The following is a 24,528-nucleotide window of genomic DNA, read 5'->3' on the forward strand; positions in this document are numbered from 1 at the left end:
ACTATACACTACTATACACTACACTATGCACTAATATACACTACACTATACACTACTATACACTACACTATACACTACACTATACACTAATATACACTACACTATAAACTAATATACACTACCCTATACACTACACTATACACTAATATACACTACACTATACACTACACTACACACTCGTGCTGTGCTAGTGACGAATCGGCCACGTTCTGTTCATGTGACAACCCTTACTGGTTGGCTGTGTCGGGTGGTGGCGGGTTTTAACGACACAACATTTATATTTGTACGCGATCTGACCCCACAAAAACCTCTCGTGGATGATAATGTTCGTTACAGCCTGCTACGTGTTAAACCGTTCAGAAATGCTTCGTATAATTCACAGCAGCCATTATAAACCATGATGTTGTCTTAAACAGAGACATCCTCCGACGAAAGTAAAATCATTGATCGGCCTACGCTTTAAAAGCGCTGGCATTGCAGCGGCACTGCGGTGTTACCACACAACAAATCTGCACCGCTGATTGTAGAGGCTTGGGGGGATTTGCCAAGGCCACTCCGTCATCAAGAAGGGCCCCTGGTGACTGTCGCGGTCCCCAAGTGACGAGATTCATTCCCCGGGCCGGACGAACGAACGGCCGGGGGCGGCGCAGCACGTGACGCAAGAGTCACGTCGGCTGGGGGTCTCGGTCGGTGATGCCCAGAGGGGCGGCAAGGGAAATCCGGCCAGGCCCCTCTGACGGCCGATAGCCGAGAAGCACCGAACGTCGGTGAAGCTGCTTGTTGTGATTACTGACGAAACGTCGTGTTCACGTTGTTCATGTTTGGGCTTTGCTCTCCAGCGCACCGCTGTTGCCGTGCTAGTGACGAATTGGGCCACGTTCTGTTCACGGGACAAACTAACTGGCTGCGTCGGGTGGTGGCGGGTTTAACGACACATTTATATATTTACGCGATCTAACACAAAAAACACCTCTATCACGGAGGTAATTCATGATTTGCAGCAGAATGTAGTTTGTGTGTTACAAGTCCTGCCACGCGCGACAATGGTCAGACAACATTTGTCTTTATCCTGGGACCTCCTGTTGCCAGCGCCAAAAAGTGATGGTAGGTTTGTCCACCTTTTTGTCTGGCAACGAAACAGCGGCGTCAAGATGTTAAAACGCCAAAACTGAAACCTTTTACAAGGAATCACGTTGCTGCATTCACCACAATGCTTGTAGTCAAAATGCAAACAAAAAACGTACTCTGATCATATATGATGATGCATTGTCTTTGAAACTGCTTGGGTCTACACCAGAGACGCATTTTTGGCCTTTTGGCGTCCTCTGGTCTAACACCGTCTGAGACGAGGCTCCTAAGAAAGCTGTCTCTGGTGTGGGCCAATCAGTTTTCAAAGACAATGCATCATCAAATATTATCAGAGTGTGTTGTTTTTGTTTGCATTCTGACCACAAGCATTGTGGTTAATGCAGCAACGTGATTCCTTGTTAAAAGGTTTCAGTTTTGGTGTTTTAACATCTTAACGCCGCTGTTTCGTTACCAGAAGAAAAGGGGAAAACCCCTATGATCATGTATTCGTCTGTTTGGTTTTTATTTTATCCGCAAATTTCAGGACTAACTGAGCAGCACTTCAATTACTGTTTTCAAGCCGATGCGGTTGAGTTTCTAAGAGACTGACGTTGTACAATGGACTGATATCCTTTAGGCTCTTCACTGAAATCTATTTGAAACCCAATTTCATCTCAAAATGCCTTTTTTTGCTGATGGATTTCTGAGCAGCTCCAGTTGTTTATCTTGAGTGTCGTTGGGACGGACGGATGGACGGATCTGCAGCGAGGGCATTGAGCCAGAATCGCCGAGACCCTGGGTTTGAATCCAAGCAACAACCGCCTAATGTTTAAACCGTACCCTTAAATGTGTACATTTGATGTCGGCCAAATCACCAACGACTACGCTAACCATCGTGCTAAAAATAGTTCTCACTTAATTTGGGCCAAGTTCCAGCTCTACACAAATAAATATTTTTTTTCTCACCATAATTCGACTCGTCCAATCAACATGCTGTTTGTTCGCCTCGTCGCAGGGCATCGACGTGAAGTGTTGTGCCCCCTCCTCCTGGTGGGTGTGTGTGTCAATCGAAGGTCATTTGAAGGGAATCTCAGAAACGCTTGCGAAATCCGCCTCGCGAGCGGGGGGAGGGGGGAGGGGTGGTGGAGGCCGCCGCTCCGCTTCGCGAGAGTTCCAGACGGACACTTCGTCACGTGACGTCATACGGAACGCACGTTTCTGGAATAACGTTTGGGGGGAAAAAAAGATGCCAAAAACACATCTGAGCATGAATTTTGATTTGAAGCTTTCGTGACTGCAGTGATTCATATTCTTGGTTCTTTCGGTAAAGTCACCACGTAGAAGGGAAACAATCAAATAATCAAATATATAAAACAATAAATTCTCACGACGTTTCGACCGCAACACGAGCAGTCATCATCAGGTTTTCACACCTGATGATGATTGCTTGTGTTGCGGTCGAAACGTCGTGAGAATTTTATTGTTTTATATATATTCTATTATTTTATTGTTTCCCTTCAACGTGACTTTACCGAAAGAACCAATAATATATCTGAGCATAGTTAAGAGGCGTGCGTGCAACTGTCCCGATTAAGCAAATGGCGTGGTAAAGTGGGCTTGGCCTGCCTTTGTTTATCATCATGGCTCTGGAAGAAATCCCCCAACCCCTCACCCGGGGTCGGTGGGGGGAGAACCCGGCCCCTCAACGTCCCGGCTCCCTGTCTCTCCCCAGCGCAGGGTGGCACCCCCAATTTGACTGTGCCCCCAACCACAGGTAAGTAGACACCGGGCAGCATGTGCTGTGTATGTCCGACGCTACACAGGGTCCTCGCGACGTGGTGATACTACGCCGTATCAACGACAATCGTACGATCCGTGATGATCGTACGATCCATCTGCTAGATACCGTCATATCCCCGTGATTGTTGTAGCTGGTTTAAATTTGTTTTATTTCCTGACCGGGAAAAACTAAAACATCAATAACAAATAGGTTCGTTAACGTCGTTAATAAATGGGCATCGTCCATTACATTAATGCTCTGCAATATTTTTCAAAATAATTGACGCCACGGTGATTGACCTGCATGATTTTCATAATGAAGATAATTACGTAATTTGTTTCAGTGGAGCTGACAGCATGTACCGAGTACGTTATAAGTGTGACAGATGGCCTTGATTATAAAATACTAGCTGTACTACCCGGCTTCGCCCAGGACTTGGATCCACAACGCCCGGCCGCCTTTGTCTCCCCAGTGGGGATGTTCACACACCACAGCAGTTACTCGTTTGAGGCTGAGACGACCTAGGGGAGGCCCAGGACCGGTTAAAATAATCGTCACCGGTGGTGGCCGTGAGCGGGAATCGAACTCGGGTCGCCGGGTTCGTAGCGCAGCGTAGCGCTAACCACTACACTACAATGTGTTACGCTTCCACACACACACAGACACACACACACAGACACAGACACACACACAGACACACACACATGGACACACACAGACACACACACGGACACACACACAGACACACAGACACACACACAGACACACACAGACACGCACACATAGAAACACACACAGTCACACACAGACACACATACAGACACACACACAGACACACACACACACACAGACACGCACACACGCATACACACACACAGACACACACGGACACACGGACACACAGACACACACAGAGACACACACACAGACACAGACACACACACAGACACACACACACAGACACACACAGACATACACACACAGACAGTCACACACAGACACACACACAGACACACACACAGTCACACACACAGACACACACAGACACACACACAGACACACACACACAGACAGTCACACACAGACACACACACACAGACACACACACAGACACACACAGAAACACACACAGACACACACACAGACACACACACACGGACACAATGTATAAACCTCCACCCACTCGTGCGAGTGATGAATATAATAGATAAGTGCCAATAATGCATTGTAAACACGCGTCTACGTCACGTGCTATCGCAATTAACTCATTAACCCGATTGGCAATCATTGACATCCACGCGCGTGGCTTCCCAGCGTCACGTGGCCGTCAAGGCATCGGCCAATCAATTATGCAAATTAGTGTCGCAATCCCACTGATTGATGAATCAAGGCGGGCAGGCTGAAGGAGGAGTGCGCCTAGTGAATAGTGAATTGTTCACTCGGTGCGTGTGTGGAGCGGTGGCTACCGCCGGCGCTGTGGAGGGCTTGTTAATGATCGTTCACTGGACTCGACATTGGTGGTGGTGGTGATGTTGTAAGGAGTTGGGGCACAAAGTGAAGCTTCACCAGGCCAGCAGGACGGTCTGTTGTCTCGCGTTTACGTTTGTTATTCGAGCTACAAATAGCCGAGTGGGGGGTGGGGTGTGGACGCGTGGCAGACCCCCAACTCTGTGCGTTCTCTACCGTAGTCTCCAGATTCATAGACGCACTTTCTGGAGAATGTGACCATTCTTAATTTCAACAACAACAACAAACACCGCGTTAAGCAGTGGTAGTAGTAATAATACTGTAGCTCTTGGGTTACGTTATGCATTTCGTACAATGCCGAGCCGTTTGGATTTTTTGCGATGACCATAATATTAATGACTTAAAGCTTTCGTGACTGCAGGAATCACATTTATGTTTACTGCCTCAGCAGCTCTCCCGCTATATATTGTTATTATTTTTATATATATTTTTTATCTACGTGGCTTTACAGAAAGACCCAAAGAATATAACAATCATGTTTGTCAATCATCATCATCAGCTGCGATAGCATTAAGTGGCATCATCAGTTCAATCATCATCAGCAGCAGCATCATCATCGGCCCTCAACAGCAGCAGCAGCATCATCATCACTGCCCTTGTCGCTATCTGACAGCATCATCAGCACTGCCCTTGTCGCTATCTGACAGCATCATCATCGGCAACAGAGGCAGCAGCAGCAGCGTCACGACCGCCATGCAGTGCAGCGCTGCCAGCGAGACTCTTCCCAACTCCAACTCCTTAGCAGGAGGAGGAGGAGGAGAGGCCGCAGCCGCGAGCACCACGTGGCCACTCGCAGGCGCTGCGTCACGTGGTGTCGGCACCGGGCTAGTCTCACTATCGCAGGGTTACCTGCGCGTAGCTCCAGATGTGCCTTGGCCAGGTGTGTCTGTGTATCAGCCAGGTGTGTCTGTGTACCAGCCAGGTGTGCCTGTGTACCAGCCAGGTGTGTCTGTGTACCAGCCAGGTGTGCCTGTGTATCGGCCAGGTGTGGGTGAGTGACAGCCAGGTGTCCCTGTGTATCAGCCAGGTGTGTCTGTGTACCAGCCAGGTGTGGGTGAATACCAGCCAGGTGTGCCTGTGTATCAGCCAGGTGTGCCTGTGTATCAGCCAGGTGTGTCTGTGTATCGGCCAGGCATGGCTGAGTATCGGCCAGGTGTGTCTGTGTATCAGCCAGGTGTGTCTGTGTATCAGCCAGGTGTGTCTGTGTATCAGCCAGGTGTGTCTGTGTATCAGCCAGGTGTGTCTGTGTATCGGCCAGGTGTAGATAAGTACCAGCCAGGTGTGGCTGTGTATCAGCCAGGTGTGGGTGAATACCAGCCAGGTGTGTCTGAGTGCCAGCCAGGCGTGGCTGAGTGCCAGCCAGGCTCTCAGAAGGGCCACGCTCGTTGGAGGTTCACGACGGGCGTGCGGCCGGTGTCGACGCCGGCGTGGGCGGCGGGCGAGCGGCGGGCGCCCCGCCCGAAGCCGGAGTCGCGTTCGCCCGGTTGGCAAGCCGGGCGGGCGGGCGGCGAGCTCGCGGGTCGCGGTGCAGGCGACGGCGAAGACGCCGCCGGGACTCGTGCGGGCGCGAGGAGCGGAGGCGACGCGGAGGCGCGGTCTGGCGTGCCCCGGTCGGACGCCAATCTGCGGGGCGCCTCTCACACAAGTGTCGGCAGCCCAGGTGCGAGTCGCCGCACGGGTGCGCTGCGGGTAGACCCGAGTCCTCCAGGTGAGACTCGGTCCGGTGAGCCCCAGCCAGGCGCTGCGAGTCGTGCAGGCGTGCCGCAGGTAGGGCGGCTTATTCCACGTGCTGGCGGCAGTGATGACAGTGGTGGTATTGATTACGGTGGCAGTGGTGGTTATGACATTGGTGGTGATGGTAGTGGTATTGATGATGGTGGTGGTGTTGGTAGTGGTGGTTGTAATATTGATGGTGGCAATGGTGGTAATGGTAGTAGTGGTATTGACGGTCGTGTTGGTAGTGGTAGTGCTGGTTGTAATATTGATGGTGGCAATGGTGGTGATGGTAGTAGTGGTTATGACGACGGCGGTGGTGGTAGCAGTGGGGTGTTATTGTGGCACGGCGTGAAAGCCCTTGGCACTGCTGCTGCTGCCGCTGTGAGCCAGGCAGGCACCAGGCGCGCCCCGCCGGCACCCCCGGCCGGGGTGATCTGCCGCGTGGCGCCGCGCGACGCCTCGCACGGCCGTGCCATCCCACAACGCTCACAGGTAACGGAGCTCCTTCGCCACCCCCCTCCCTCCCCCCCCGCGATGTCGCGAACGTCAACACAATTCTCTCCGCGTGGTGGCCCCTGGGCGCTGGCGGTCCTCCGTCCAGAAGTAGCGGTTCACGCAAAGGCGGCTCAACGCAAGCGGGCCCTGTCGATGAGACCACGGCAGTGGGAACCGGTCTAGATGTTGAACCTACCGGTGGTTAAACCGACGCCCGTGAGATTTCGCGGTCCCCAGGAGGCCGTGTCGCTGATGGGATGTGTTAAAAACACACAACTGCTTTATTTTTATATGGAGGCGCAGATATGCGGAGGCAGATTGCCAGCTTGGCTCTTTTGCTACTTATTTCCACGACGAGGTTTTTGCGGTTTGCATTATGAAGACTCGATGGTTTCACACGACGCACAGAAGCATGTTAGAAGCACTCAGCCTTTGCGCATTCCACAGAAAAAACTACAGGGACTCTTCTACTGACGAGCATTCGACTTGCGAAGTTTCAGAGATACGAACAAACCTGTCCGTATGTCCAGTTGCCTGTTCAGACCGAGAGTCGTAGGTTCAACTGCCGCGCAATAGATGACGGTGGTGGCATCAACACCTGCAGAACATGAAGAACCAGTGGCATCTACATCTGTAGAACGTGAAGAACCAGTGGCATCTACATCTGCAGAACGTGAAGAACCAGTGGCATCTACATCTACAGAACATGAAGAACCAGTGGCATCTACATCTGCAGAACGTGAAGAACCAGTGGCATCTACATCTGCAGAACAGGAAGAACCAGTGGCATCTACATCTGCAAAACGTGAAGAACCAGTGGCATCTACATCTGCAGAATGTGAAGAACCAGCAGCATCTCATCTACAGAACGTGAAGAACCAGTGGCATCTACATTTACAGAACATGAAGAACCAGTGGCATCTACATCTGCAGAACGTGAAGAACCAGTGGCATCTACATTTACAGAACATGAAGAACCAGTGGCATCTACATGTGCAGAACACGAAGCACCAGTGGCATCTACAGAACATGAAGAACCAGTGGCATTTACAGAACATGAAGAACCAGTGGCATCTACATCTGGAGAACACGAAGAACCAGTGGCATCTACATCTACAGAATACGAAGAACCAGTGACATTTACAGAACATGAAGAACCAGTGGCATCTACACCTGCAGAACACGAAGAACCAGTGGCATCTACATCTACAGAACATGAAGAACCAGTGGCATCTACCGAACACGAAGAACCGGTGGCATCTACGTCTACCGGAGATTATACATCTTTTAAAGACATTCCCCGTGTTTAGTGTACTTTGGACTTCGGAACGCATCGACTTACAAACAGACCTCTGTAATCTAACTCATTCGTAAGTAGGAGAGTCCCTGTATCAGCAGTCCCAGAAGAACTGCATTCCTGCCCTCTTTCTTGCTGCCTTAGGTGACCGTCAAAAGAAACTGAGAGCAAACGTGACACCGACCAATGACCAGGACGGGCAGCAGCAGCAGCAGTGATGCTGAGCTGGGTAACTACTGGGTCGTGTCCGTCGTCACTGGGGCTCATCAGCACAGTTTAGTCTGCTGCAAAGTGTCCTGGAAATCCAAATGTGTTGCGGCCACTTCCACGCTCTGTGCAGCGTGGCTAACGCCACCACGAATAGTCGCCTCTGTAACTGAACGCACAACCCACCAGCATCCCATCACCATCTTCATCACAACCACAGCAGCAGCAGCCGCAGCAGCCTCAAACGGGCTTCGCTCTGCGGTAACTTACCCAGTCACTGCTGCCCTCTGCTGGGGATCAAGAGCGGTGTCCAATTTGGGTTAGGTCACGGGAGATGTGGCTTTTGATATTCAGGGTTAATTTCAATTGCACAGTAGGGCATTAAGACCACACATTTATTTCACCGATCTGTTGTGCAAATGAATGAATGCACGTGTGTGTGTGTTGTGTTTGCTGTGTTGTGTTGGCTGTGCTGTGTTGGCTGTGTTGTGTTGGCTGTGCTGTGTTCGCTGTGCTGTGTACACTGTGTGTGTACACTGTGTACAGTGTGTGTGTACACTGTGTGTGTGTACACTGTGCATACACTGTGTGTGTGTACACTGTGTGTACACTGTGTGTGTACACTGTATGTGTACACTGTGTGTAAACTGTGTGTACACTGTGTGTGTACTGTGTGTATACTGTGTGTACAGTGTGTACACTGTGTATACAGTGTGTACACTGTGTGTGTACACTGTGTGTGTAAACTGTGTGAGTACACTGTGTGTGTGTACACTGTGTGTGTACTGTGTGTATACTGTGTGTGTACAGTGTGTACACTGTGTACAGTGTGTACACTGTGTACAGTGTGTACACTGTGTGTGTACACTGTGTGTACATTGTGTGTGTACACTGTGTCTACACTGTGTGTCTACACTGTGTGTGTGTACACTGTGTATGTACACTGTGTGTGTACACTGTGTGTACAGTGTGTATACAGTGTCTACACTGTGTGTGTACACTGTGTGTGTACTGTGTGTATACTGTGTGTACAGTGTGTACACTGTGTATACAGTGTGTACACTGTGTGTGTACACTGTGTGTGTAAACTGTGTGTGTACACTGTGTGTGTGCACACTGTGTGTGTACATTGTGTGTGTGTACACTGTGTGTGTGTACACTGTGTGTGTACTGTGTGTATACTGTGTGTGTACAGTGTGTACACTGTGTACAGTGTGTACACTGTGTACAGTGTGTACACTGTGTGTGTACACTGTGTGTACATTGTGTGTGTACACTGTGTCTACACTGTGTGTCTACACTGTGTGTGTGTACACTGTGTATGTACACTGTGTGTGTACACTGTGTGTACAGTGTGTATACAGTGTCTACACTGTGTGTGTACACTGTGTGTGTACACTGTGTGTACACTGTGTGTGTACACTATGTGTGTGTGTACACTGTGTCTGTGTACACTGTTTGTGTCCGCATTGAACCGAACCCCCGGCAAGGCCATCTACTTAATGACGAGAGAAAATTCACACGAAATGTCCTTTTCAATGAAGTCTTCCAGATGTAAATTGATACAAGCTTTTAATGAAGAAATAAAATCATCTAATTCAAAACACAACACAATTCAAAGATGTTTCATTTTAAAACTTCAAAACGGAGCATGGGGTACTTGCGTGAATGCGTCCTTCGTGTGCAAATGTTGTGACTTTCCTGGCCTGAAGGCCGTCAATGTGTTGGACCCTTATTGGTGCACAGCGTCTCAACAACAGCAGTGGGGCTTGCTTCAAGCGATAGGTACGAACATCCAGACGTGAATCAGCAAAGGGCATTTCTAGTCCTAGTTAGACAAAATCTACGTCAACACGTAAGACAAAACTACAATTCGTGTTGTAGAGAATGTACCTCCTCCTATACGTGTAACTTGCAAGTGAAATGCCTTGTAACTGATGAATGATCCGAGCGTGCTCCCTATTTCAAAGACAATGAGTTGCTCCAGAGGCAGACGCATCGTGAAACACAAAAGTACCCTTTGACCTGCATCACAAGAACAACGGGTCTCACCTGAGTTCTCTGTACAGGTTACTTCCAAAACACACACACACACTTTGTCCTAACATCACTTAATCAATGTTTGACCCTCAGACAAAATGTTACATGCACGCGCACAACATTGAATTACTGCAGCGAAATTGACTGCATCACGTTACATCGTATTAACAAGAAGTTATTTTACAAATATGCACCATCTGCTTAACAGTATATGTACAACGTACTATTGTTGCGTCATTCAAAACGAGTAGGCCGTTGCATGCTGGCGCCTGGGTCAAAATGTAGCAAATTCTAAACATTACGCTACAAATAATAGATCATGGCACTTCGATGGCAACACAAGCAATCGTCATCAGGTGGGACAAGCACAGCAGCAAGAAGAAGAAACTGCTGGAGTAGGCGCCTACTACTTCAGCAGTTTCTCTTGCTGTGGGTGTCCCACCTGATGACGATTGCTTGTGTTGTGATCTAAACGCCGTGATCTGTTATGTTTCTACCCACGTGGTGACTTTACCGAAATAACTCAATAGTGTGGATTCCTGCAGTCACGAAAGCTTCGAATCAAGATTGTCTACAAACTACACAACTGAGATGACGCATCAATCATCGCCCCCTACTGACAGGCTCTTGTCCACATGCAGGCTGGTGCAGGGCCACCACCTTGTGCCACACAAGGGCAGCTGCTACTTGGGGATGCTCTTCGAGTGTTTCAGACGAGGTACGACACAAAACTCCGAGTTGCTGAGGCGATTAAGCAAGCACTGTGTAAATGCAATTATTATAACATAGTGAATGCTTGGGAGCTCATTGTCTCTCGCTCCTGGTTAAAGATCTACCCAACCCACAGGTCCACAAAGACTGGCCGCCCTTACTCTGCAGGTTGAACCTAGCAACTGAGTGTCCAACTTCACATTCTTGTCATTGAAGGCCTTTGACAAAGGTGCATCTATTGGAGCGACATCATCTCAAGCTTACACATCTACCGGGTCTCCACTTGACTTTGTATTGTCTCGGAGGAAGTCCACCCACACCTCCACTTCCATAAACTGCTGGGAGTTGCCTCGCTCTGCCTCACAGTCAGAATTCTCCTCCTGCTTCACGTTGCCTCCATCGATGTGAAGGTCCCATTTTGGAGTTGAATCTTCATCTTCACATTTTACCTTCACTTCTTCGCTCTTCACCATCGCTTCTTCCCTCTTCACCATCACTTCTTCACATTTCACCATCACCTCTTCACATTTCACCTCGATACCTTTAATAGTGTCCAAGCTGGGATTTTCTTCTGGTTCGTGTTTCATGAGGGATGGGCTCATTGCGGCACTTTGACTTTCACACGCTGATTTCAGACTGCACTCCTTGTGGATCTTCTGATGCTTCTGTGTTCTCTGGTGTACTTGAAGATTTGATGAATGTGCAAATGTCTTCCCACACACACTGCACTTGAAGGGTTTCTCTCCCGTGTGTGTTCTCTGGTGTACTTGAAGATTTGATGAATGTGCAAATGCCTTCCCGCACACACTGCACTTGAAGGGTTTCTCTCCCGTGTGTGTACTCTGGTGTGTTTTAAGAGCAGATGAATCTGAAAATGTCTTCCCACACACAGTGCACCTGCAGGGTTTCTCTCCCGTGTGTGTTCTCTGGTGTGTTTTAAGAGCAGATGACCGTGAAAATGCCTTCCCACAAACGCTGCACTTGAAGGGTTTCTCTCCTGTGTGTGTTTTCTGGTGTCCTTGAAGATTAGATGAATCTGAAAATGCCTTCCCACACACAGTGCACTTGAAGGGTTTCTCTCCGGTGTGTGTTCTCTGGTGTTTTTTAAGAGTAGATAAATTTGAAAATGTCTTCCCACACACACTGCACCTGAAGGGTTTCTCTCCCGTGTGTGTTCTCTGGTGTGTTTTAAGAGTAGATAAATCTGAAAATGTCTTCCCACACACACTGCACCTGAAGGGTTTCTCTCCTGTGTGTGTTCTCTGGTGTGTTTTAAGAGCAGATGACCATGAAAATGCCTTCCCACACACACTGCACCTGAAGGGTTTCTCTCCCATGTGTGTTCTCTGGTGTGTTTTAAGAGCAAATGACCATGAAAATGCCTTCCCACACACAGTGCACTTGAAGGGTTTCTCTCCCGTGTGTGTTCTCTGGTGTCTTTGAAGATTAGATAAATTTGGAAATCCCTTCCCACACACACTGCACTTGAAGGGTTTCTCTCCCGTGTGTGTTCTCTGGTGTGTTTTAAGAGCAGATGACCATAAAAATGCCTTCCCACAAACACTGCACCTGAAGGGTTTCTCTCCTGTGTGTGTTCTCTGGTGGTTCTGAAAAACTGATGGCCATGCAAATGCCTTGTTACACACAGTGCACTTGAAGAGTTTCTCTCCTGTGTGAGTTCTCTGGTGCCGTGTCAAATTTCCAGTCCGGTCCGTGCTGTATGCACGCTGGTCGCATTGTTGACTTGTCGTACCGAGCTGCGCTGAGTGCCTTTGCTCCATCAGACCAATTCTGCAGAGGAAGCGTCAGCTGCAGACATAAAAAAATAATATCCACACCATCTACACGTCAGGCACAGAGGAATACACACGTGACTTACACGTCTATACTTATTAATATATTCATGATGTAGTGAAAAAGTTTTCCAAATGAATCAGATTTGATGAATCTGCAAATGCCTTCCAGCACAGAGTGCACCTGAAGGGTTTCTCTCCACGGGCTGTTATGGCACACAATGAGAGGGAAAATGTCATTAATATGCCTGGAAGCCTTCATATCTTCAAGATGAATGTTAACTCATTAATATGCCTGGAAGCCTTCATATCTTCAAGATGAATGTTAACTCAAAACTCTAAGCACACAATTTCAGCTGTCTGACTACAAAAGGAATATTTATGAAAGCTAAATTCAGCTGACATAGCAAAGGGTGTTGAAAACAATACAATTTGTGTTATGCAGAAATGCATAAATTAACGTTCAATCGGAACTTAGAGGTGTGAATCCAGGCTCAGATGTCCTTGAATGCTGCGGATGAACAGTTCCGACTTCAGCTGAATGTGTGTGCTGTGTTCACCTCCTGTTTCCATTCTTATAAAGAGTTCCTTAGGAAAACAAAAATAAACTATTGTTTTGATATAACCTCCGTGTGCAATAGAGTTAATAGACTTTACTGCAAACACAAACTTGACACTGTCACACACTGCCATGAGTAAACAGGTGGTGGTGTGACCAGAACCATGCCTGGCCACCTTCATCTGCTCAGCATTAATTCTTCCTCACTCCACCAAGTAATGCATCGAGGATCAATCAACATAGCCGAGGCTATCCGTGTCTCTGTCTCTCTCTCCCCGTGGTGAAGGTGTTCCCCTCCACACATTCAGAGTCAACAGCGGCACGCGCTTAGCATCTTTGACCGATAGACATTGACGCACGTATTGTTGGTTCTTTCAGTAAAGTCACGTAGATAGAAAATAAAAATAACAGATTAAATTCAATAAGATAAAGACCACTTGTGTTGCGATCGAAACGTCGTGGGTTTATTACTTTATTTTAAAAATTGTATTTTTCATTTATTTTTATTATTTTATTTTCTATCTACGTGACTTTACCGAAAGAACCAAGAATATTAATTCCTGCAGTCACCAAAGTTTTAAGTCAAAACATTCACATACGTTGACAAAGCCTCACCTTGTGTTGTTGTGGGCAGGTCGCTTCTGATAACAAGAGCGGTATAGCAGCTCAAGCGGGCTTGGCCTGGTGAAAATAAATAAAAACTGCGTGAATATTTACAATAAAACAAAGTTACAAAGTGGCGAGCCGGGTGAAGACAAATTAAACTTAAGCGAGATAATTAAAGTGAACGCAATCAGGCGAGGGCAGGAGGCAAGGCCTGCGTGGCTAGGCCCCGCGTTGTAAAGTTCCAACCTGGACATCGATTCCCATGCTCGCTGCTACTCAACTGACATCCCTACGAAAGAGAGAGGGGCTCTACCTTGGTAAACAACAACAACCACCACCACCACAACCACCACCACAACAACCACCACCACCAACACGATAATTTCTCACCTCGGATTTCAGTGCAAGAGCGAAGCGATCGCTTCCTGTTACCTCGTGACGTCACACGACAGCAGCAGGTAACATGACGTCACGTCCGGGGTACAAGACACTCCCCTACCACGAGCGGCTCCGTAACTGAATAAAATTATGTTAATGAGCCCGGGCCATATGTCGAGGGATGGGGGCGTGGGTGCTGAACCCGTCCCAATAAACTCGCGACGGCTTTCACGAACTCATTATGTTAATGAGCCACCAGTCACTGGGCGTAGCTTTGCCCAAATAAGGATTGTACCGGAACAGATATCGGCAGTGACCAAGCAGAGGTGACGTCACTCTCAAGGGCGCGCTGGACGGGGGTGGGGTGAATACCTTGGTGACATGACGTCACTAGCAAGGCTCACGTGACATTGACTTTTCCAAGACAGAGGTTCTTTGTAAGCCATCTGGCTACCATGAGAGATTCGTTCATGAGGCTATCCACATATACAAGCACAGAGACAATTTCAACCGAGAAGATGGATTCTGGCTTAGCAATCATTGGAACGATTTGATAAACCATTTCAGGTCTTAATTGATTATTCACGCTTACAGTGGCTTTCAGACAGCATACATTAATTTTTCGTCTTCCCCCTCCTCTTTTCAAAACATAGATGGACTAGTCCTTCTAAATAAACTGCCAAATCGCTGCGCGTGGTGCTAACGTTTAAAAATACATAAATACACCGTTTAAAAATAAATAAATTTATGCAAACCGACACACCTGATGACGACCGTTTGTGTTATGGTCAAAACGTCGTGAGAATTTTTATTGTTTCATATATATTTTATTATTTTATTGGTTCCCTTCAACGTGACTTTACCGAAAGAGCTAAGAATACGGAATATCATTTGGGTAATTTTTTTGGAACTCAGATGAGATTTCTGATATTACCGCGTTTTATAAATATTTCCATAACCAATAACTTTTTAAAAAAATTTTAATCAGACCGCGCTAATACCAACGCGAGTGTTTATTGTTGATGGTGAGTTTTGTAAATCCGTCGTACGGTTAAAAAGAATAAAGTTTTCCCGTAAAAAAAATAAAAATCTCTCCGCCTTGGAGCCAATCAGGTTTCAGTTTCTCCCCTCCCACGTGACGCAGAGTTTTCTGGCTCCTCCCCCTCCTCGCTCGCCGCCATTTTGAGAGTCGTGAGGGAGGTGAAGCCTGCGGCCTTGACAACGACGAAGATTCACCAGGGTCAGTGACAACCTCACACTCACACACACTGTGACAACCTCACACTCATACACACACTGTGACAACCTCACACTCACACACACTGTGACAACCTCACACACACACTGTGACAACCTCACACTCACACACACTGACAACCTCACACTCACACACACTGACAACCTCACACTCACACACACTGACAACCTCACACTCACACACTGTGACAAACTCACACACACTGACAACCTCACACTCACACACACTGACAACCTCACACACACACACTGACAACCTCACACTCACACACACTGACAACCTCACACTCACACACTGACAACCTCACACACACACACACTGACAACCTCACACTCACACACTGACAACCTCACACTCACACACACTGACAACCTCACACTCACACACTGACAACCTCACACACACACACACTGACAACCTCACACTCACACACTGACAACCTCACACTCACACACACACTGACAACCTCACACACACACTGACAACCTCACACTCACACACACTGACAACCTCACACTCACACACACTGTGACAACCTCACACTCACACACTGACAACCTCACACTCACACACACTGACAACCTCACACACACACTGACAACCTCACACACACTGACAACCTCACACTCACACACACTGACAACCTCACACTCACACACTGACAATCTCACACTCACACACACTGACAACCTCACACACACTGACAACCTCACACTCACACACTGACAACCTCACACTCACACACTGACAACCTCACACTGACACACTGACAACCTCACACACACACTGACAATCTCACACTCACACACACACACTGACAACCTCACTCTCACACACACTGTGACAACCTCACACTCACACACACACTGACAACCTCACACTCACACACACTGACAACCTCACACTTACACACTGACAACCTCACACTCACTCACACACTGACAACCTCACACACACTGACAATCTCACACTCACACACACACACTGACAACCTCACACTCACACACACTGACAACCTCACACACACACACACTGACAATCTCACACTCACACAGGCTGACAACCTCACACTCGCACACACACACTGACAATCTCACACACACACACATTGACAATCTCACACTCACACAGGCTGACAATCTCACACTCACACAGGCTGACAATCTCACACTCACACACTGACAATCTCACACACACACTGACAATCTCACACTCACACAGGCTGACAATCTCACACACACACACTGACAATCTCACACACACAGGCTGACAATCTCACACTCACACAGGCTGACAATCTCACTCTCACACAGGCTGACAATCTCACACTCACACACACACACTGAAAATCTCACACTCACACACACACACTGAAAATCTCACACACACACACTGACAATCTCACACTCACCCACACTGACAATCTCACACACACACAGGCTGACAACCTCACACACACTGACAATCTCACACTCACACACACACACTGACAATCTAACACACACACACTGACAACCTCACACTCACACACACTGACATCTCTCAGGGACATGATCTAACCCACGCCCTCCTGTATACCAGGCGAGGTAGTTAACATCTCTCAGGGACATGATCTAACCCACGACCTCCTGTAGACCAGGCGAGGTAGTTAACATCTCTCAGGGACATGATCTAACCCACGACCTCCTGTACACCAGGCGAGGTAGTTAACATCTCTCAGGGACATGATCGAACCCACGACCTCCTGTAGACCAGGCGAGGTAGTTAACATCTCTCAGGGACATGATCTAACCCACGCCCTCCTGTATACCAGGCGAGGTAGTTAACATCTCTCAGGGACATGATTGAACCCACGACCTCCTGTATACCAGGCGAGGTAGTTAACATCTCTCAGGGACATGATCGAACCCACGACCTCCTGTAGACCAGGCGAGGTAGTTAACATCTCTCAGGGACATGATCGAACCCACGACCTCCTGTATACCAGGCGAGGTTGTTTTGTTAACAAAGTAAATAATCTCCTCATCGTGTAAATGTACACGCGTGTGTGTGTGTGTGTAGAGAGAGTCACGAGTGATAGATAATTAATAATTAAGCTGAAGTTAGCCGTCCAAGTGGGAACGTGAAGAGTTTGCGGTGTTGGTTTTGGTGACGGTTTGTTTTTGGCGGGAAAAGTGGAAACGGCTGCGCTGGGGGCTCGCATGAGGTAAACTTTTAATTAAACACAACTCTTAAATTACTCGCCTAATGTTTATTTTATAATCGTAATATACACGGCGTTTAATATTTGCGCAGGTTGAGCACGTTTCGGGCGACGGGGGGAGCGGTGGCACAATGGTTAGCACGCATTGACCAGCGTGGTGAAGTATGGTCAGTACACATTGACCAGAGTGGTGAAGTATGGTCAGTCCACATTGACCAGGGTGGTGAAGTATGGTCAGTACACATTGACCAGAGTGGTGAAGTATGGTCAGTCCACATTGACCAGGGTGGTGAAGTATGGTCAGGTCACATTGACCAGCGTGGTGAAGTATGGTCAGTACACATTGACCAGCGTGGTGAAGTATGGTCAGTACACATTGACCAGCGTGGTGAAGTATGGTCAGTCCGCATTGACCAGCGTGGTGAAGTATGGTCAGTACACATTGACCAGGGTGGTGAAGTATGGTCAGTACACATTGACCAGCGTGGTGAAGTATGGTCAGTCCACATTGACCAGCGTGGTGAAGTATGGTCAGGTCGCATTGACCAGCGTGGTGAAGTATGGTCAGTACACATTGACCAGCGTGGTGAAGTATGGTCAGTTCACATTGACCAGCGTGGTGAAGTATGGTCAGGTCACATTGACCAGCGTGGTGAAGTATGGTCAGGTCACATTGACCAGGGTGGTGAAGTATGGTCAGTACACATTAACCAGAGTGGTGAAGTATGGTCAGGTCACATTGACCAGGGTGGTGAAGTATGGTCAGGTCACATTGACCAGAGTGGTGAAGTATGGTCAGTACACATCGACCAGGGTGGTGAAGTATGGTCAGTACACATTGACCAGCGTGGTGAAGTATGGTCAGTACACATTGACCAGCGTGGTGAAGTATGGTCAGTCCACATTGACCAGAGTGGTGAAGTATGGTCAGTACACATTGACCAGCGTGGTGAAGTATGGTCAGGTCGCATTGACCAGATTGGTGAAGTATGGTCAGTCCACATTGACCAGGGTGGTGAAGTATGGTCAGTCCACATTGACCAGGGTGGTGAAGTATGGTCAGTCCACATTGACCAGCGGTGTGAAGTATGGTCAGTACACATTGACCAGGGTGGTGAAGTATGGTCAGTACACATTGACCAGCGTGGTGAAGTATGGTCAGTACACATTGACCAGGGTGGTGAAGTATGGTCAGGTCACATTGACCAGCGTGGTGAAGTAGGGTCAGTACACATTGACCAGCGTGGTGAAGTATGGTCAGGTCACATTGACCAGGGTGGTGAAGTATGGTCAGTACACATTGACCAGCGTGGTGAAGTATGGTCAGTACACATTGACCAGCGTGGTGAAGTATGGTCAGTACACATTGACCAGCGTGGTGAAGTGTGGTCAGTAAACATTGACCAGCGTGGTGAAGTATGGTCAGTCCACATTAACCAGAGTGGTGAAGTATGGTCAGGTCGCATTGACCAGCGTGGTGAAGTATGGTCAGTACACATTGACCAGCGTGGTGAAGTATGGTCAGTACACATTGACCAGCGTGGTGAAGTATGGTCAGTCCACATTGACCAGCGTGGTGAAGTATGGTCAGTACACATTGACCAGGGTGGTGAAGTATGGTCAGTACACATTGACCAGCGTGGTGAAGTATGGTCAGTACACATTGACCAGCGTGGTGAAGTATGGTCAGTCCACATTGACCAGGGTGGTGAAGTATGGTCAGTCCACATTGACCAGCGTGGTGAAGTATGGTCAGTCCACATTGACCAGGGTGGTGAAGTATGGTCAGTACACATTGACCAGCGTGGTGAAGTATGGTCAGTATACATTGACCAGCGTGGTGAAGTATGGTCAGTACACATTGACCAGCGTGGTGAAGTATGGTCAGTCCACATTGACCAGCGTGGTAAAGTATGGTCAGTCCACATTGACCAGGGTGGTGAAGTATGGTCAGTCCACATTGACCAGCGTGGTGAAGTATGGTCAGTACACATTGACCAGGGTGGTGAAGTATGGTCAGTACACATTGACCAGAGTGGTGAAGTATGGTCAGTCCACATTGACCAGCGTGGTGAAGTATGGTCAGGTGGCATTGACCAGCGTGGTGAAGTATGGTCAGTACACATTGACCAGAGTGGTGAAGTATGGTCAGTACACATTGACCAGCGTGGTGAAGTATGGTCAGGTCACATTGACCAGCGTGGTGAAGTATGGTCAGTACACATTGACCAGAGTGGTGAAGTATGGTCAGGTCACATTGACCAGGGTGGTGAAGTATGGTCAGTACACATTGACCAGGGTGGTGAAGTATGGTCAGTACACATTGACCAGCGTGGTGAAGTATGGTCAGGTCACATTGACCAGCGTGGTGAAGTATGGTCAGTACACATTGACCAGCGTGGTGAAGTATGGTCAGTCCACATTGACCAGCGTGGTGAAGTATGGTCAGGTCACATTGACCAGGGTGGTGAAGTATGGTCAGTACACATTGACCAGGGTGGTGAAGTATGGTCAGTACACATTGACCAGCGTGGTGAAGTATGGTCAGGTCACATTGACCAGCGTGGTGAAGTATGGTCAGTACACATTGACCAGCGTGGTGAAGTATGGTCAGTCCACATTGACCAGCGTGGTGAAGTATGGTCAGGTCACATTGACCAGCGTGGTGAAGTATGGTCAGTACACATTGACCAGGGTGGTGAAGTATGGTCAGTACACATTGACCAGCGTGGTGAAGTATGGTCAGTACACATTGACCAGCGTGGTGAAGTATGGTCAGTCCACATTGACCAGCGTGGTGAAGTATGGTCAGGTCGCATTGACCAGCATGGTGAAGTATGGTCAGTACACATTGACCAGCGTGGTGAAGTATGGTCAGGTCGCATTGACCAGCGTGGTGAAGTATGGTCAGTACACATTGACCAGCGTGGTGAAGTATGGTCAGTACACATTGACCAGCGTGGTGAAGTATGGTCAGTCCACATTGACCAGCGTGGTGAAGTATGGTCAGTACACATTGACCAGGGTGGTGAAGTATGGTCAGTACACATTGACCAGCGTGGTGAAGTATGGTCAGGTTACATTGTCCAGCGTGGTGAAGTATGGTCAGTACACATTGACCAGGGTGGTGAAGTATGGTCAGTACACATTGACCAGCGTGGTGAAGTATGGTTAGGTCACATTGACCAGAGTGGTGAAGTATGGTCAGTACACATTGACCAGCGTGGTGAAGTATGGTCATTACACATTGACCAGGGTGGTGAAGTATGGTCAGTACACATTGACCAGGGTGGTGAAGTATGGTCAGGTCACATTGACCAGCGTGGTGAAGTATGGTCATTACACATTGACCAGGGTGGTGAAGTATGGTCAGTACACATTGACCAGGGTGGTGAAGTATGGTCAGGTCACATTGACCAGCGTGGTGAAGTATGGTCAGTACACATTGACCAGCGTGGTGAAGTATGGTCAGGTCACATTGACCAGCGTGGTGAAGTATGGTCAGTACACATTGACCAGGGTGGTGAAGTATGGTCAGTACACATTGACCAGCATGGTGAAGTATGGTCAGGTCACATTGACCAGCGTGGTGAAGTATGGTCAGGACACATTGACCAGGGTGGTGAAGTATGGTCAGTACACATTGACCAGGGTGGTGAAGTATGGTCAGTACACATTGACCAGGGTGGTGAAGTATGGTCAGTACACATTGACCAGGGTGGTGAAGTATGGTCAGTCCACATTGACCAGCGTGGTGAAGTATGGTCAGTACACATTGACCAGAGTGGTGAAGTATGGTCAGTACACATTGACCAGCGTGGTGAAGTATGGTCAGGTCACATTGACCAGCGTGGTGAAGTATGGTCAGTGCACATTGACCAGAGTGGTGAAGTATGGTCAGTACACATTGACCAGGGTGGTGAAGTATGGTCAGTACACATTGACCAGCGTGGTGAAGTATGGTCAGGTCACATTGACCAGCGTGGTGAAGTATGGTCAGTACACATTGACCAGGGTGGTGAAGTATGGTCAGTACACATTGACCAGCGTGGTGAAGTATGGTCAGTCCACATTGACCAGGGTGGTGAAGTATGGTCAGTACACATTGACCAGCGTGGTGAAGTATGGTCAGTCCACATTGACCAGCGTGGTGAAGTATGGTCAGTACACATTGACCAGAGTGGTGAAGTATGGTCAAGCAAATCCCTCCTCAACTTCTCACCGGGAGATGAGCATGATGTTTTGTGTTTCTCATTCGTGATGGGACTTTGTAGTATGAACGTTGAGATGTATAAGGGGCACCGAGGGGTGATCAATAAGTTCTGAATTAATCATTGGTTTTGTCGGTAAAGTCACGTGTGTAGAAATACAATAAAATTATATTAAAACAAAAAAACACAATCACGACGTTTCGATCACAACGCAAGCGATCTTCATCAGGTGTCAAGAACAATTCACGGAGTTAAATACAGCAAAAAGATGAGAGACGAGAATTCAATAAACCTGAAACAACATTATGTGAAGCACATCCAGTCAGGCCAACGACACAGCTAGACACTTCCTGGCGGACCACGAATTTCAGAAGAGTGTTACATTTCGTGTTCAACCTTTGGATTGCACGTACCACCTGATGAAGATCGCTTGCGTTGTGATCGAAACGTCGTGATTGTTTTGATTTAAAGCTTTCGTGACTGCAGTAATTCATATTCTTACCTCAATTGGTAAAGTCACGTTGAAGGGAAACAATATTGTTTATATATTTTATATATATTTTATTGTTTCCCTTCAACGTGACTTTACCGAAAGAGCTAAGAATGTCGTGATTGTTTTTTGTTTTTATATAATTTTATTGTATTTCTACATACGTGACTTTACCGAAAAAAACAATGAGTAATTTTATGCAGTCACGAAAGCTTTAATGCTTTATTAAGTTCTGAATTGTCTCGTAGTAAGGTAGGGGCAACTGATGAGGGGTTGACAGCTGCGCCATCGAGAGGGAATCTTGATGGTGACGGTGTTTGTCTTTGTGGGTGAAGGACGCCAGTGGGAGAGCCTCGCCATGGACACGTCAGGTGACGAACTTGGTCGTGGTGCCAGCAGCAGCAGCAAGGCCGCTTCTGACAGCCGGTGATGGCTCTGTGGTGATCGTGATGGGGTTGGTGGTGGCGATTGTGAGGGTGGTAGTGATGGATGGTGATCGTGATGGGTGGTGATCGTAATGATTGTGGTAATGGTGGTGATGGTTGGGGATCGTTATGGTGATTGTGAGGGTGGTAGTGATGGTGGTGATCGTGAGGGTGGTAGTGAGGGTGGTTATCGTGATGGGTGGTGATCGTAATGATTGTGGTAATGGTGGTGATCGTGAGGGTGGTAGTGAGGGTGGTTATCGTGATGGGGTTGGTGGTGATCATGATGATGGTAGTGATGGTTGGAGATCGTTATGGTGATTGTGAGGGTGGTAGTGATGGTGGTGATCGTGAGGGTGGTTATTGTGAGGGTGGTGGTGATGGTGGTTATCGTGATGGGGTTGGTGGTGATCATGATGATGGTAGTGATGGTTGGAGATCGTTATGGTGATTGTGAGGGTGGTAGTGATGGTGGTGATCGTGAGGGTGGTTATTGTGAGGGTGGTGGTGATGGTGGTTATCGTGATGGGGTTGGTGGTAATCACGATGATGGCAGTGATGGTTGGGGATCGTTATGGTGATTGTGAGGGTGGTGATCGTGAGGGTGGTGACCGTGAGGGTCGTGGTGATGGTGGTGATTGTGAGGCTGGTGGTGGTGATTGTGAGTGTGGTGGTGATCGTGATGATGGTGATCATGATGGTGATGATGTTCATGACGATGGTGCACGTGATGGGGATGGTTATGATGGTGATCGTGGTCATCAGGGCCATAGAAAGTAATAGACGACGGTTAGGCAATACGTAAAAAGATGTATTCTTGACCAGGGAGTATACATTTTGTGAAGTATAATTACCTTCTCAGGGAGTATAATCTCCAAAGTTTTGCACTATTGGACATTGTGCTCCCTAGTTGGATCGTATTCTCCCCGTACAGAAATTCACGATCACATTGTGTCTCGTACATTTTCTCTCCCACCTGTCACAATCCCAACACCAGGTACGATTCCAACACCAATTATGGCCCTTCCACCCAATTATCTCCAGCCGCCGAGGAGGCCTTGACCCTGCTCTCAAGCCCCTCAGGCAGGCCCACCTCTGACGATCTGACAAACGAGCTGGAAGCACTGGTGCAGGAGATTAACGATAAACGTGCCAGGGACTTGGAGATGTTGAACGAGTTCCAGAATTCACTATTATTCGAGGTGAGAGGATGTTACTACGACCCAGGGTCGCCTTAATCTGGCTCTCTTGAGCCTCTAGGGCTTAACGCCTGGGTCCTTAGGCGCCCTCATTCTGGCTTTGAAACTGTGCGAAGGATTTATGAAACAAGCCTCAGAGTTGTAACACTGAACCTGACGGGGAGCCTTCAGACCAAATTGAACGAGGGCCATTTTCAGGAAACGGTTGGCAAAAATCATCAATGATGATTGCATGTGAAAGAAATGCTGTATCTTAAAAAAAAAACTGACTCAAATCTGATGACTTGATCTCCCTGTTGTACATTTGGGTAAGCAACTTCCGTTGAGATCTTAGAAGTCACCTTTCTTGAGGTGCGCTCTTCAGTGGTCGTTCATGTAACCCACGTAGCAACAAACTCGTTTTTTTTACCAGCTCGACCAGGGGGTGGGCAATTTTTTTGACTCGCGGTGCCACAGTGGGTTCTAAAATTTGACAGAGGGGCCGGGCCAGGAACAGATGGATGGAGTGTTTGTGTGAACTAAATATAAATGACGTGTTAAAAATCATTACGTGAAAGGATCTGGC

General features: G+C 48.0%; 1 protein-coding gene across 1 annotated transcript; it reads right to left on the bottom strand.

Annotated features, from left to right (window-relative positions):
- Window positions 1-9,649: 9,649 nt before the first annotated feature.
- Window positions 9,650-12,640, bottom strand: LOC142913460 (uncharacterized). The gene has a single exon (XM_076060998.1). The coding sequence runs from the start codon at window positions 12,620-12,622 to the stop codon at window positions 11,102-11,104; it is 1,521 nt and encodes a 506-aa protein (XP_075917113.1). The 5' UTR covers window positions 12,623-12,640; the 3' UTR covers window positions 9,650-11,101.
- Between the last annotated feature and the right edge of the window lie 11,888 nt (window positions 12,641-24,528).

Source organism: Petromyzon marinus, unplaced genomic scaffold (genome assembly GCF_048934315.1).
Source record: "Petromyzon marinus isolate PM22_M1 ecotype Great Lakes invasive population unplaced genomic scaffold, UKy_Petmar_22M1.pri1.0 PM_G_Scaffold_26, whole genome shotgun sequence".
NCBI classification, from domain to species: domain Eukaryota; kingdom Metazoa; phylum Chordata; class Hyperoartia; order Petromyzontiformes; family Petromyzontidae; genus Petromyzon; species Petromyzon marinus.

Bases quoted from the DNA above. Each gene is read 5' to 3' on its own strand.
- LOC142913460 (XM_076060998.1), bottom strand. From the start codon at position 12,622: ATGGAGCAAAGGCACTCAGCGCAGCTCGGTACGACAAGTCAACAATGC.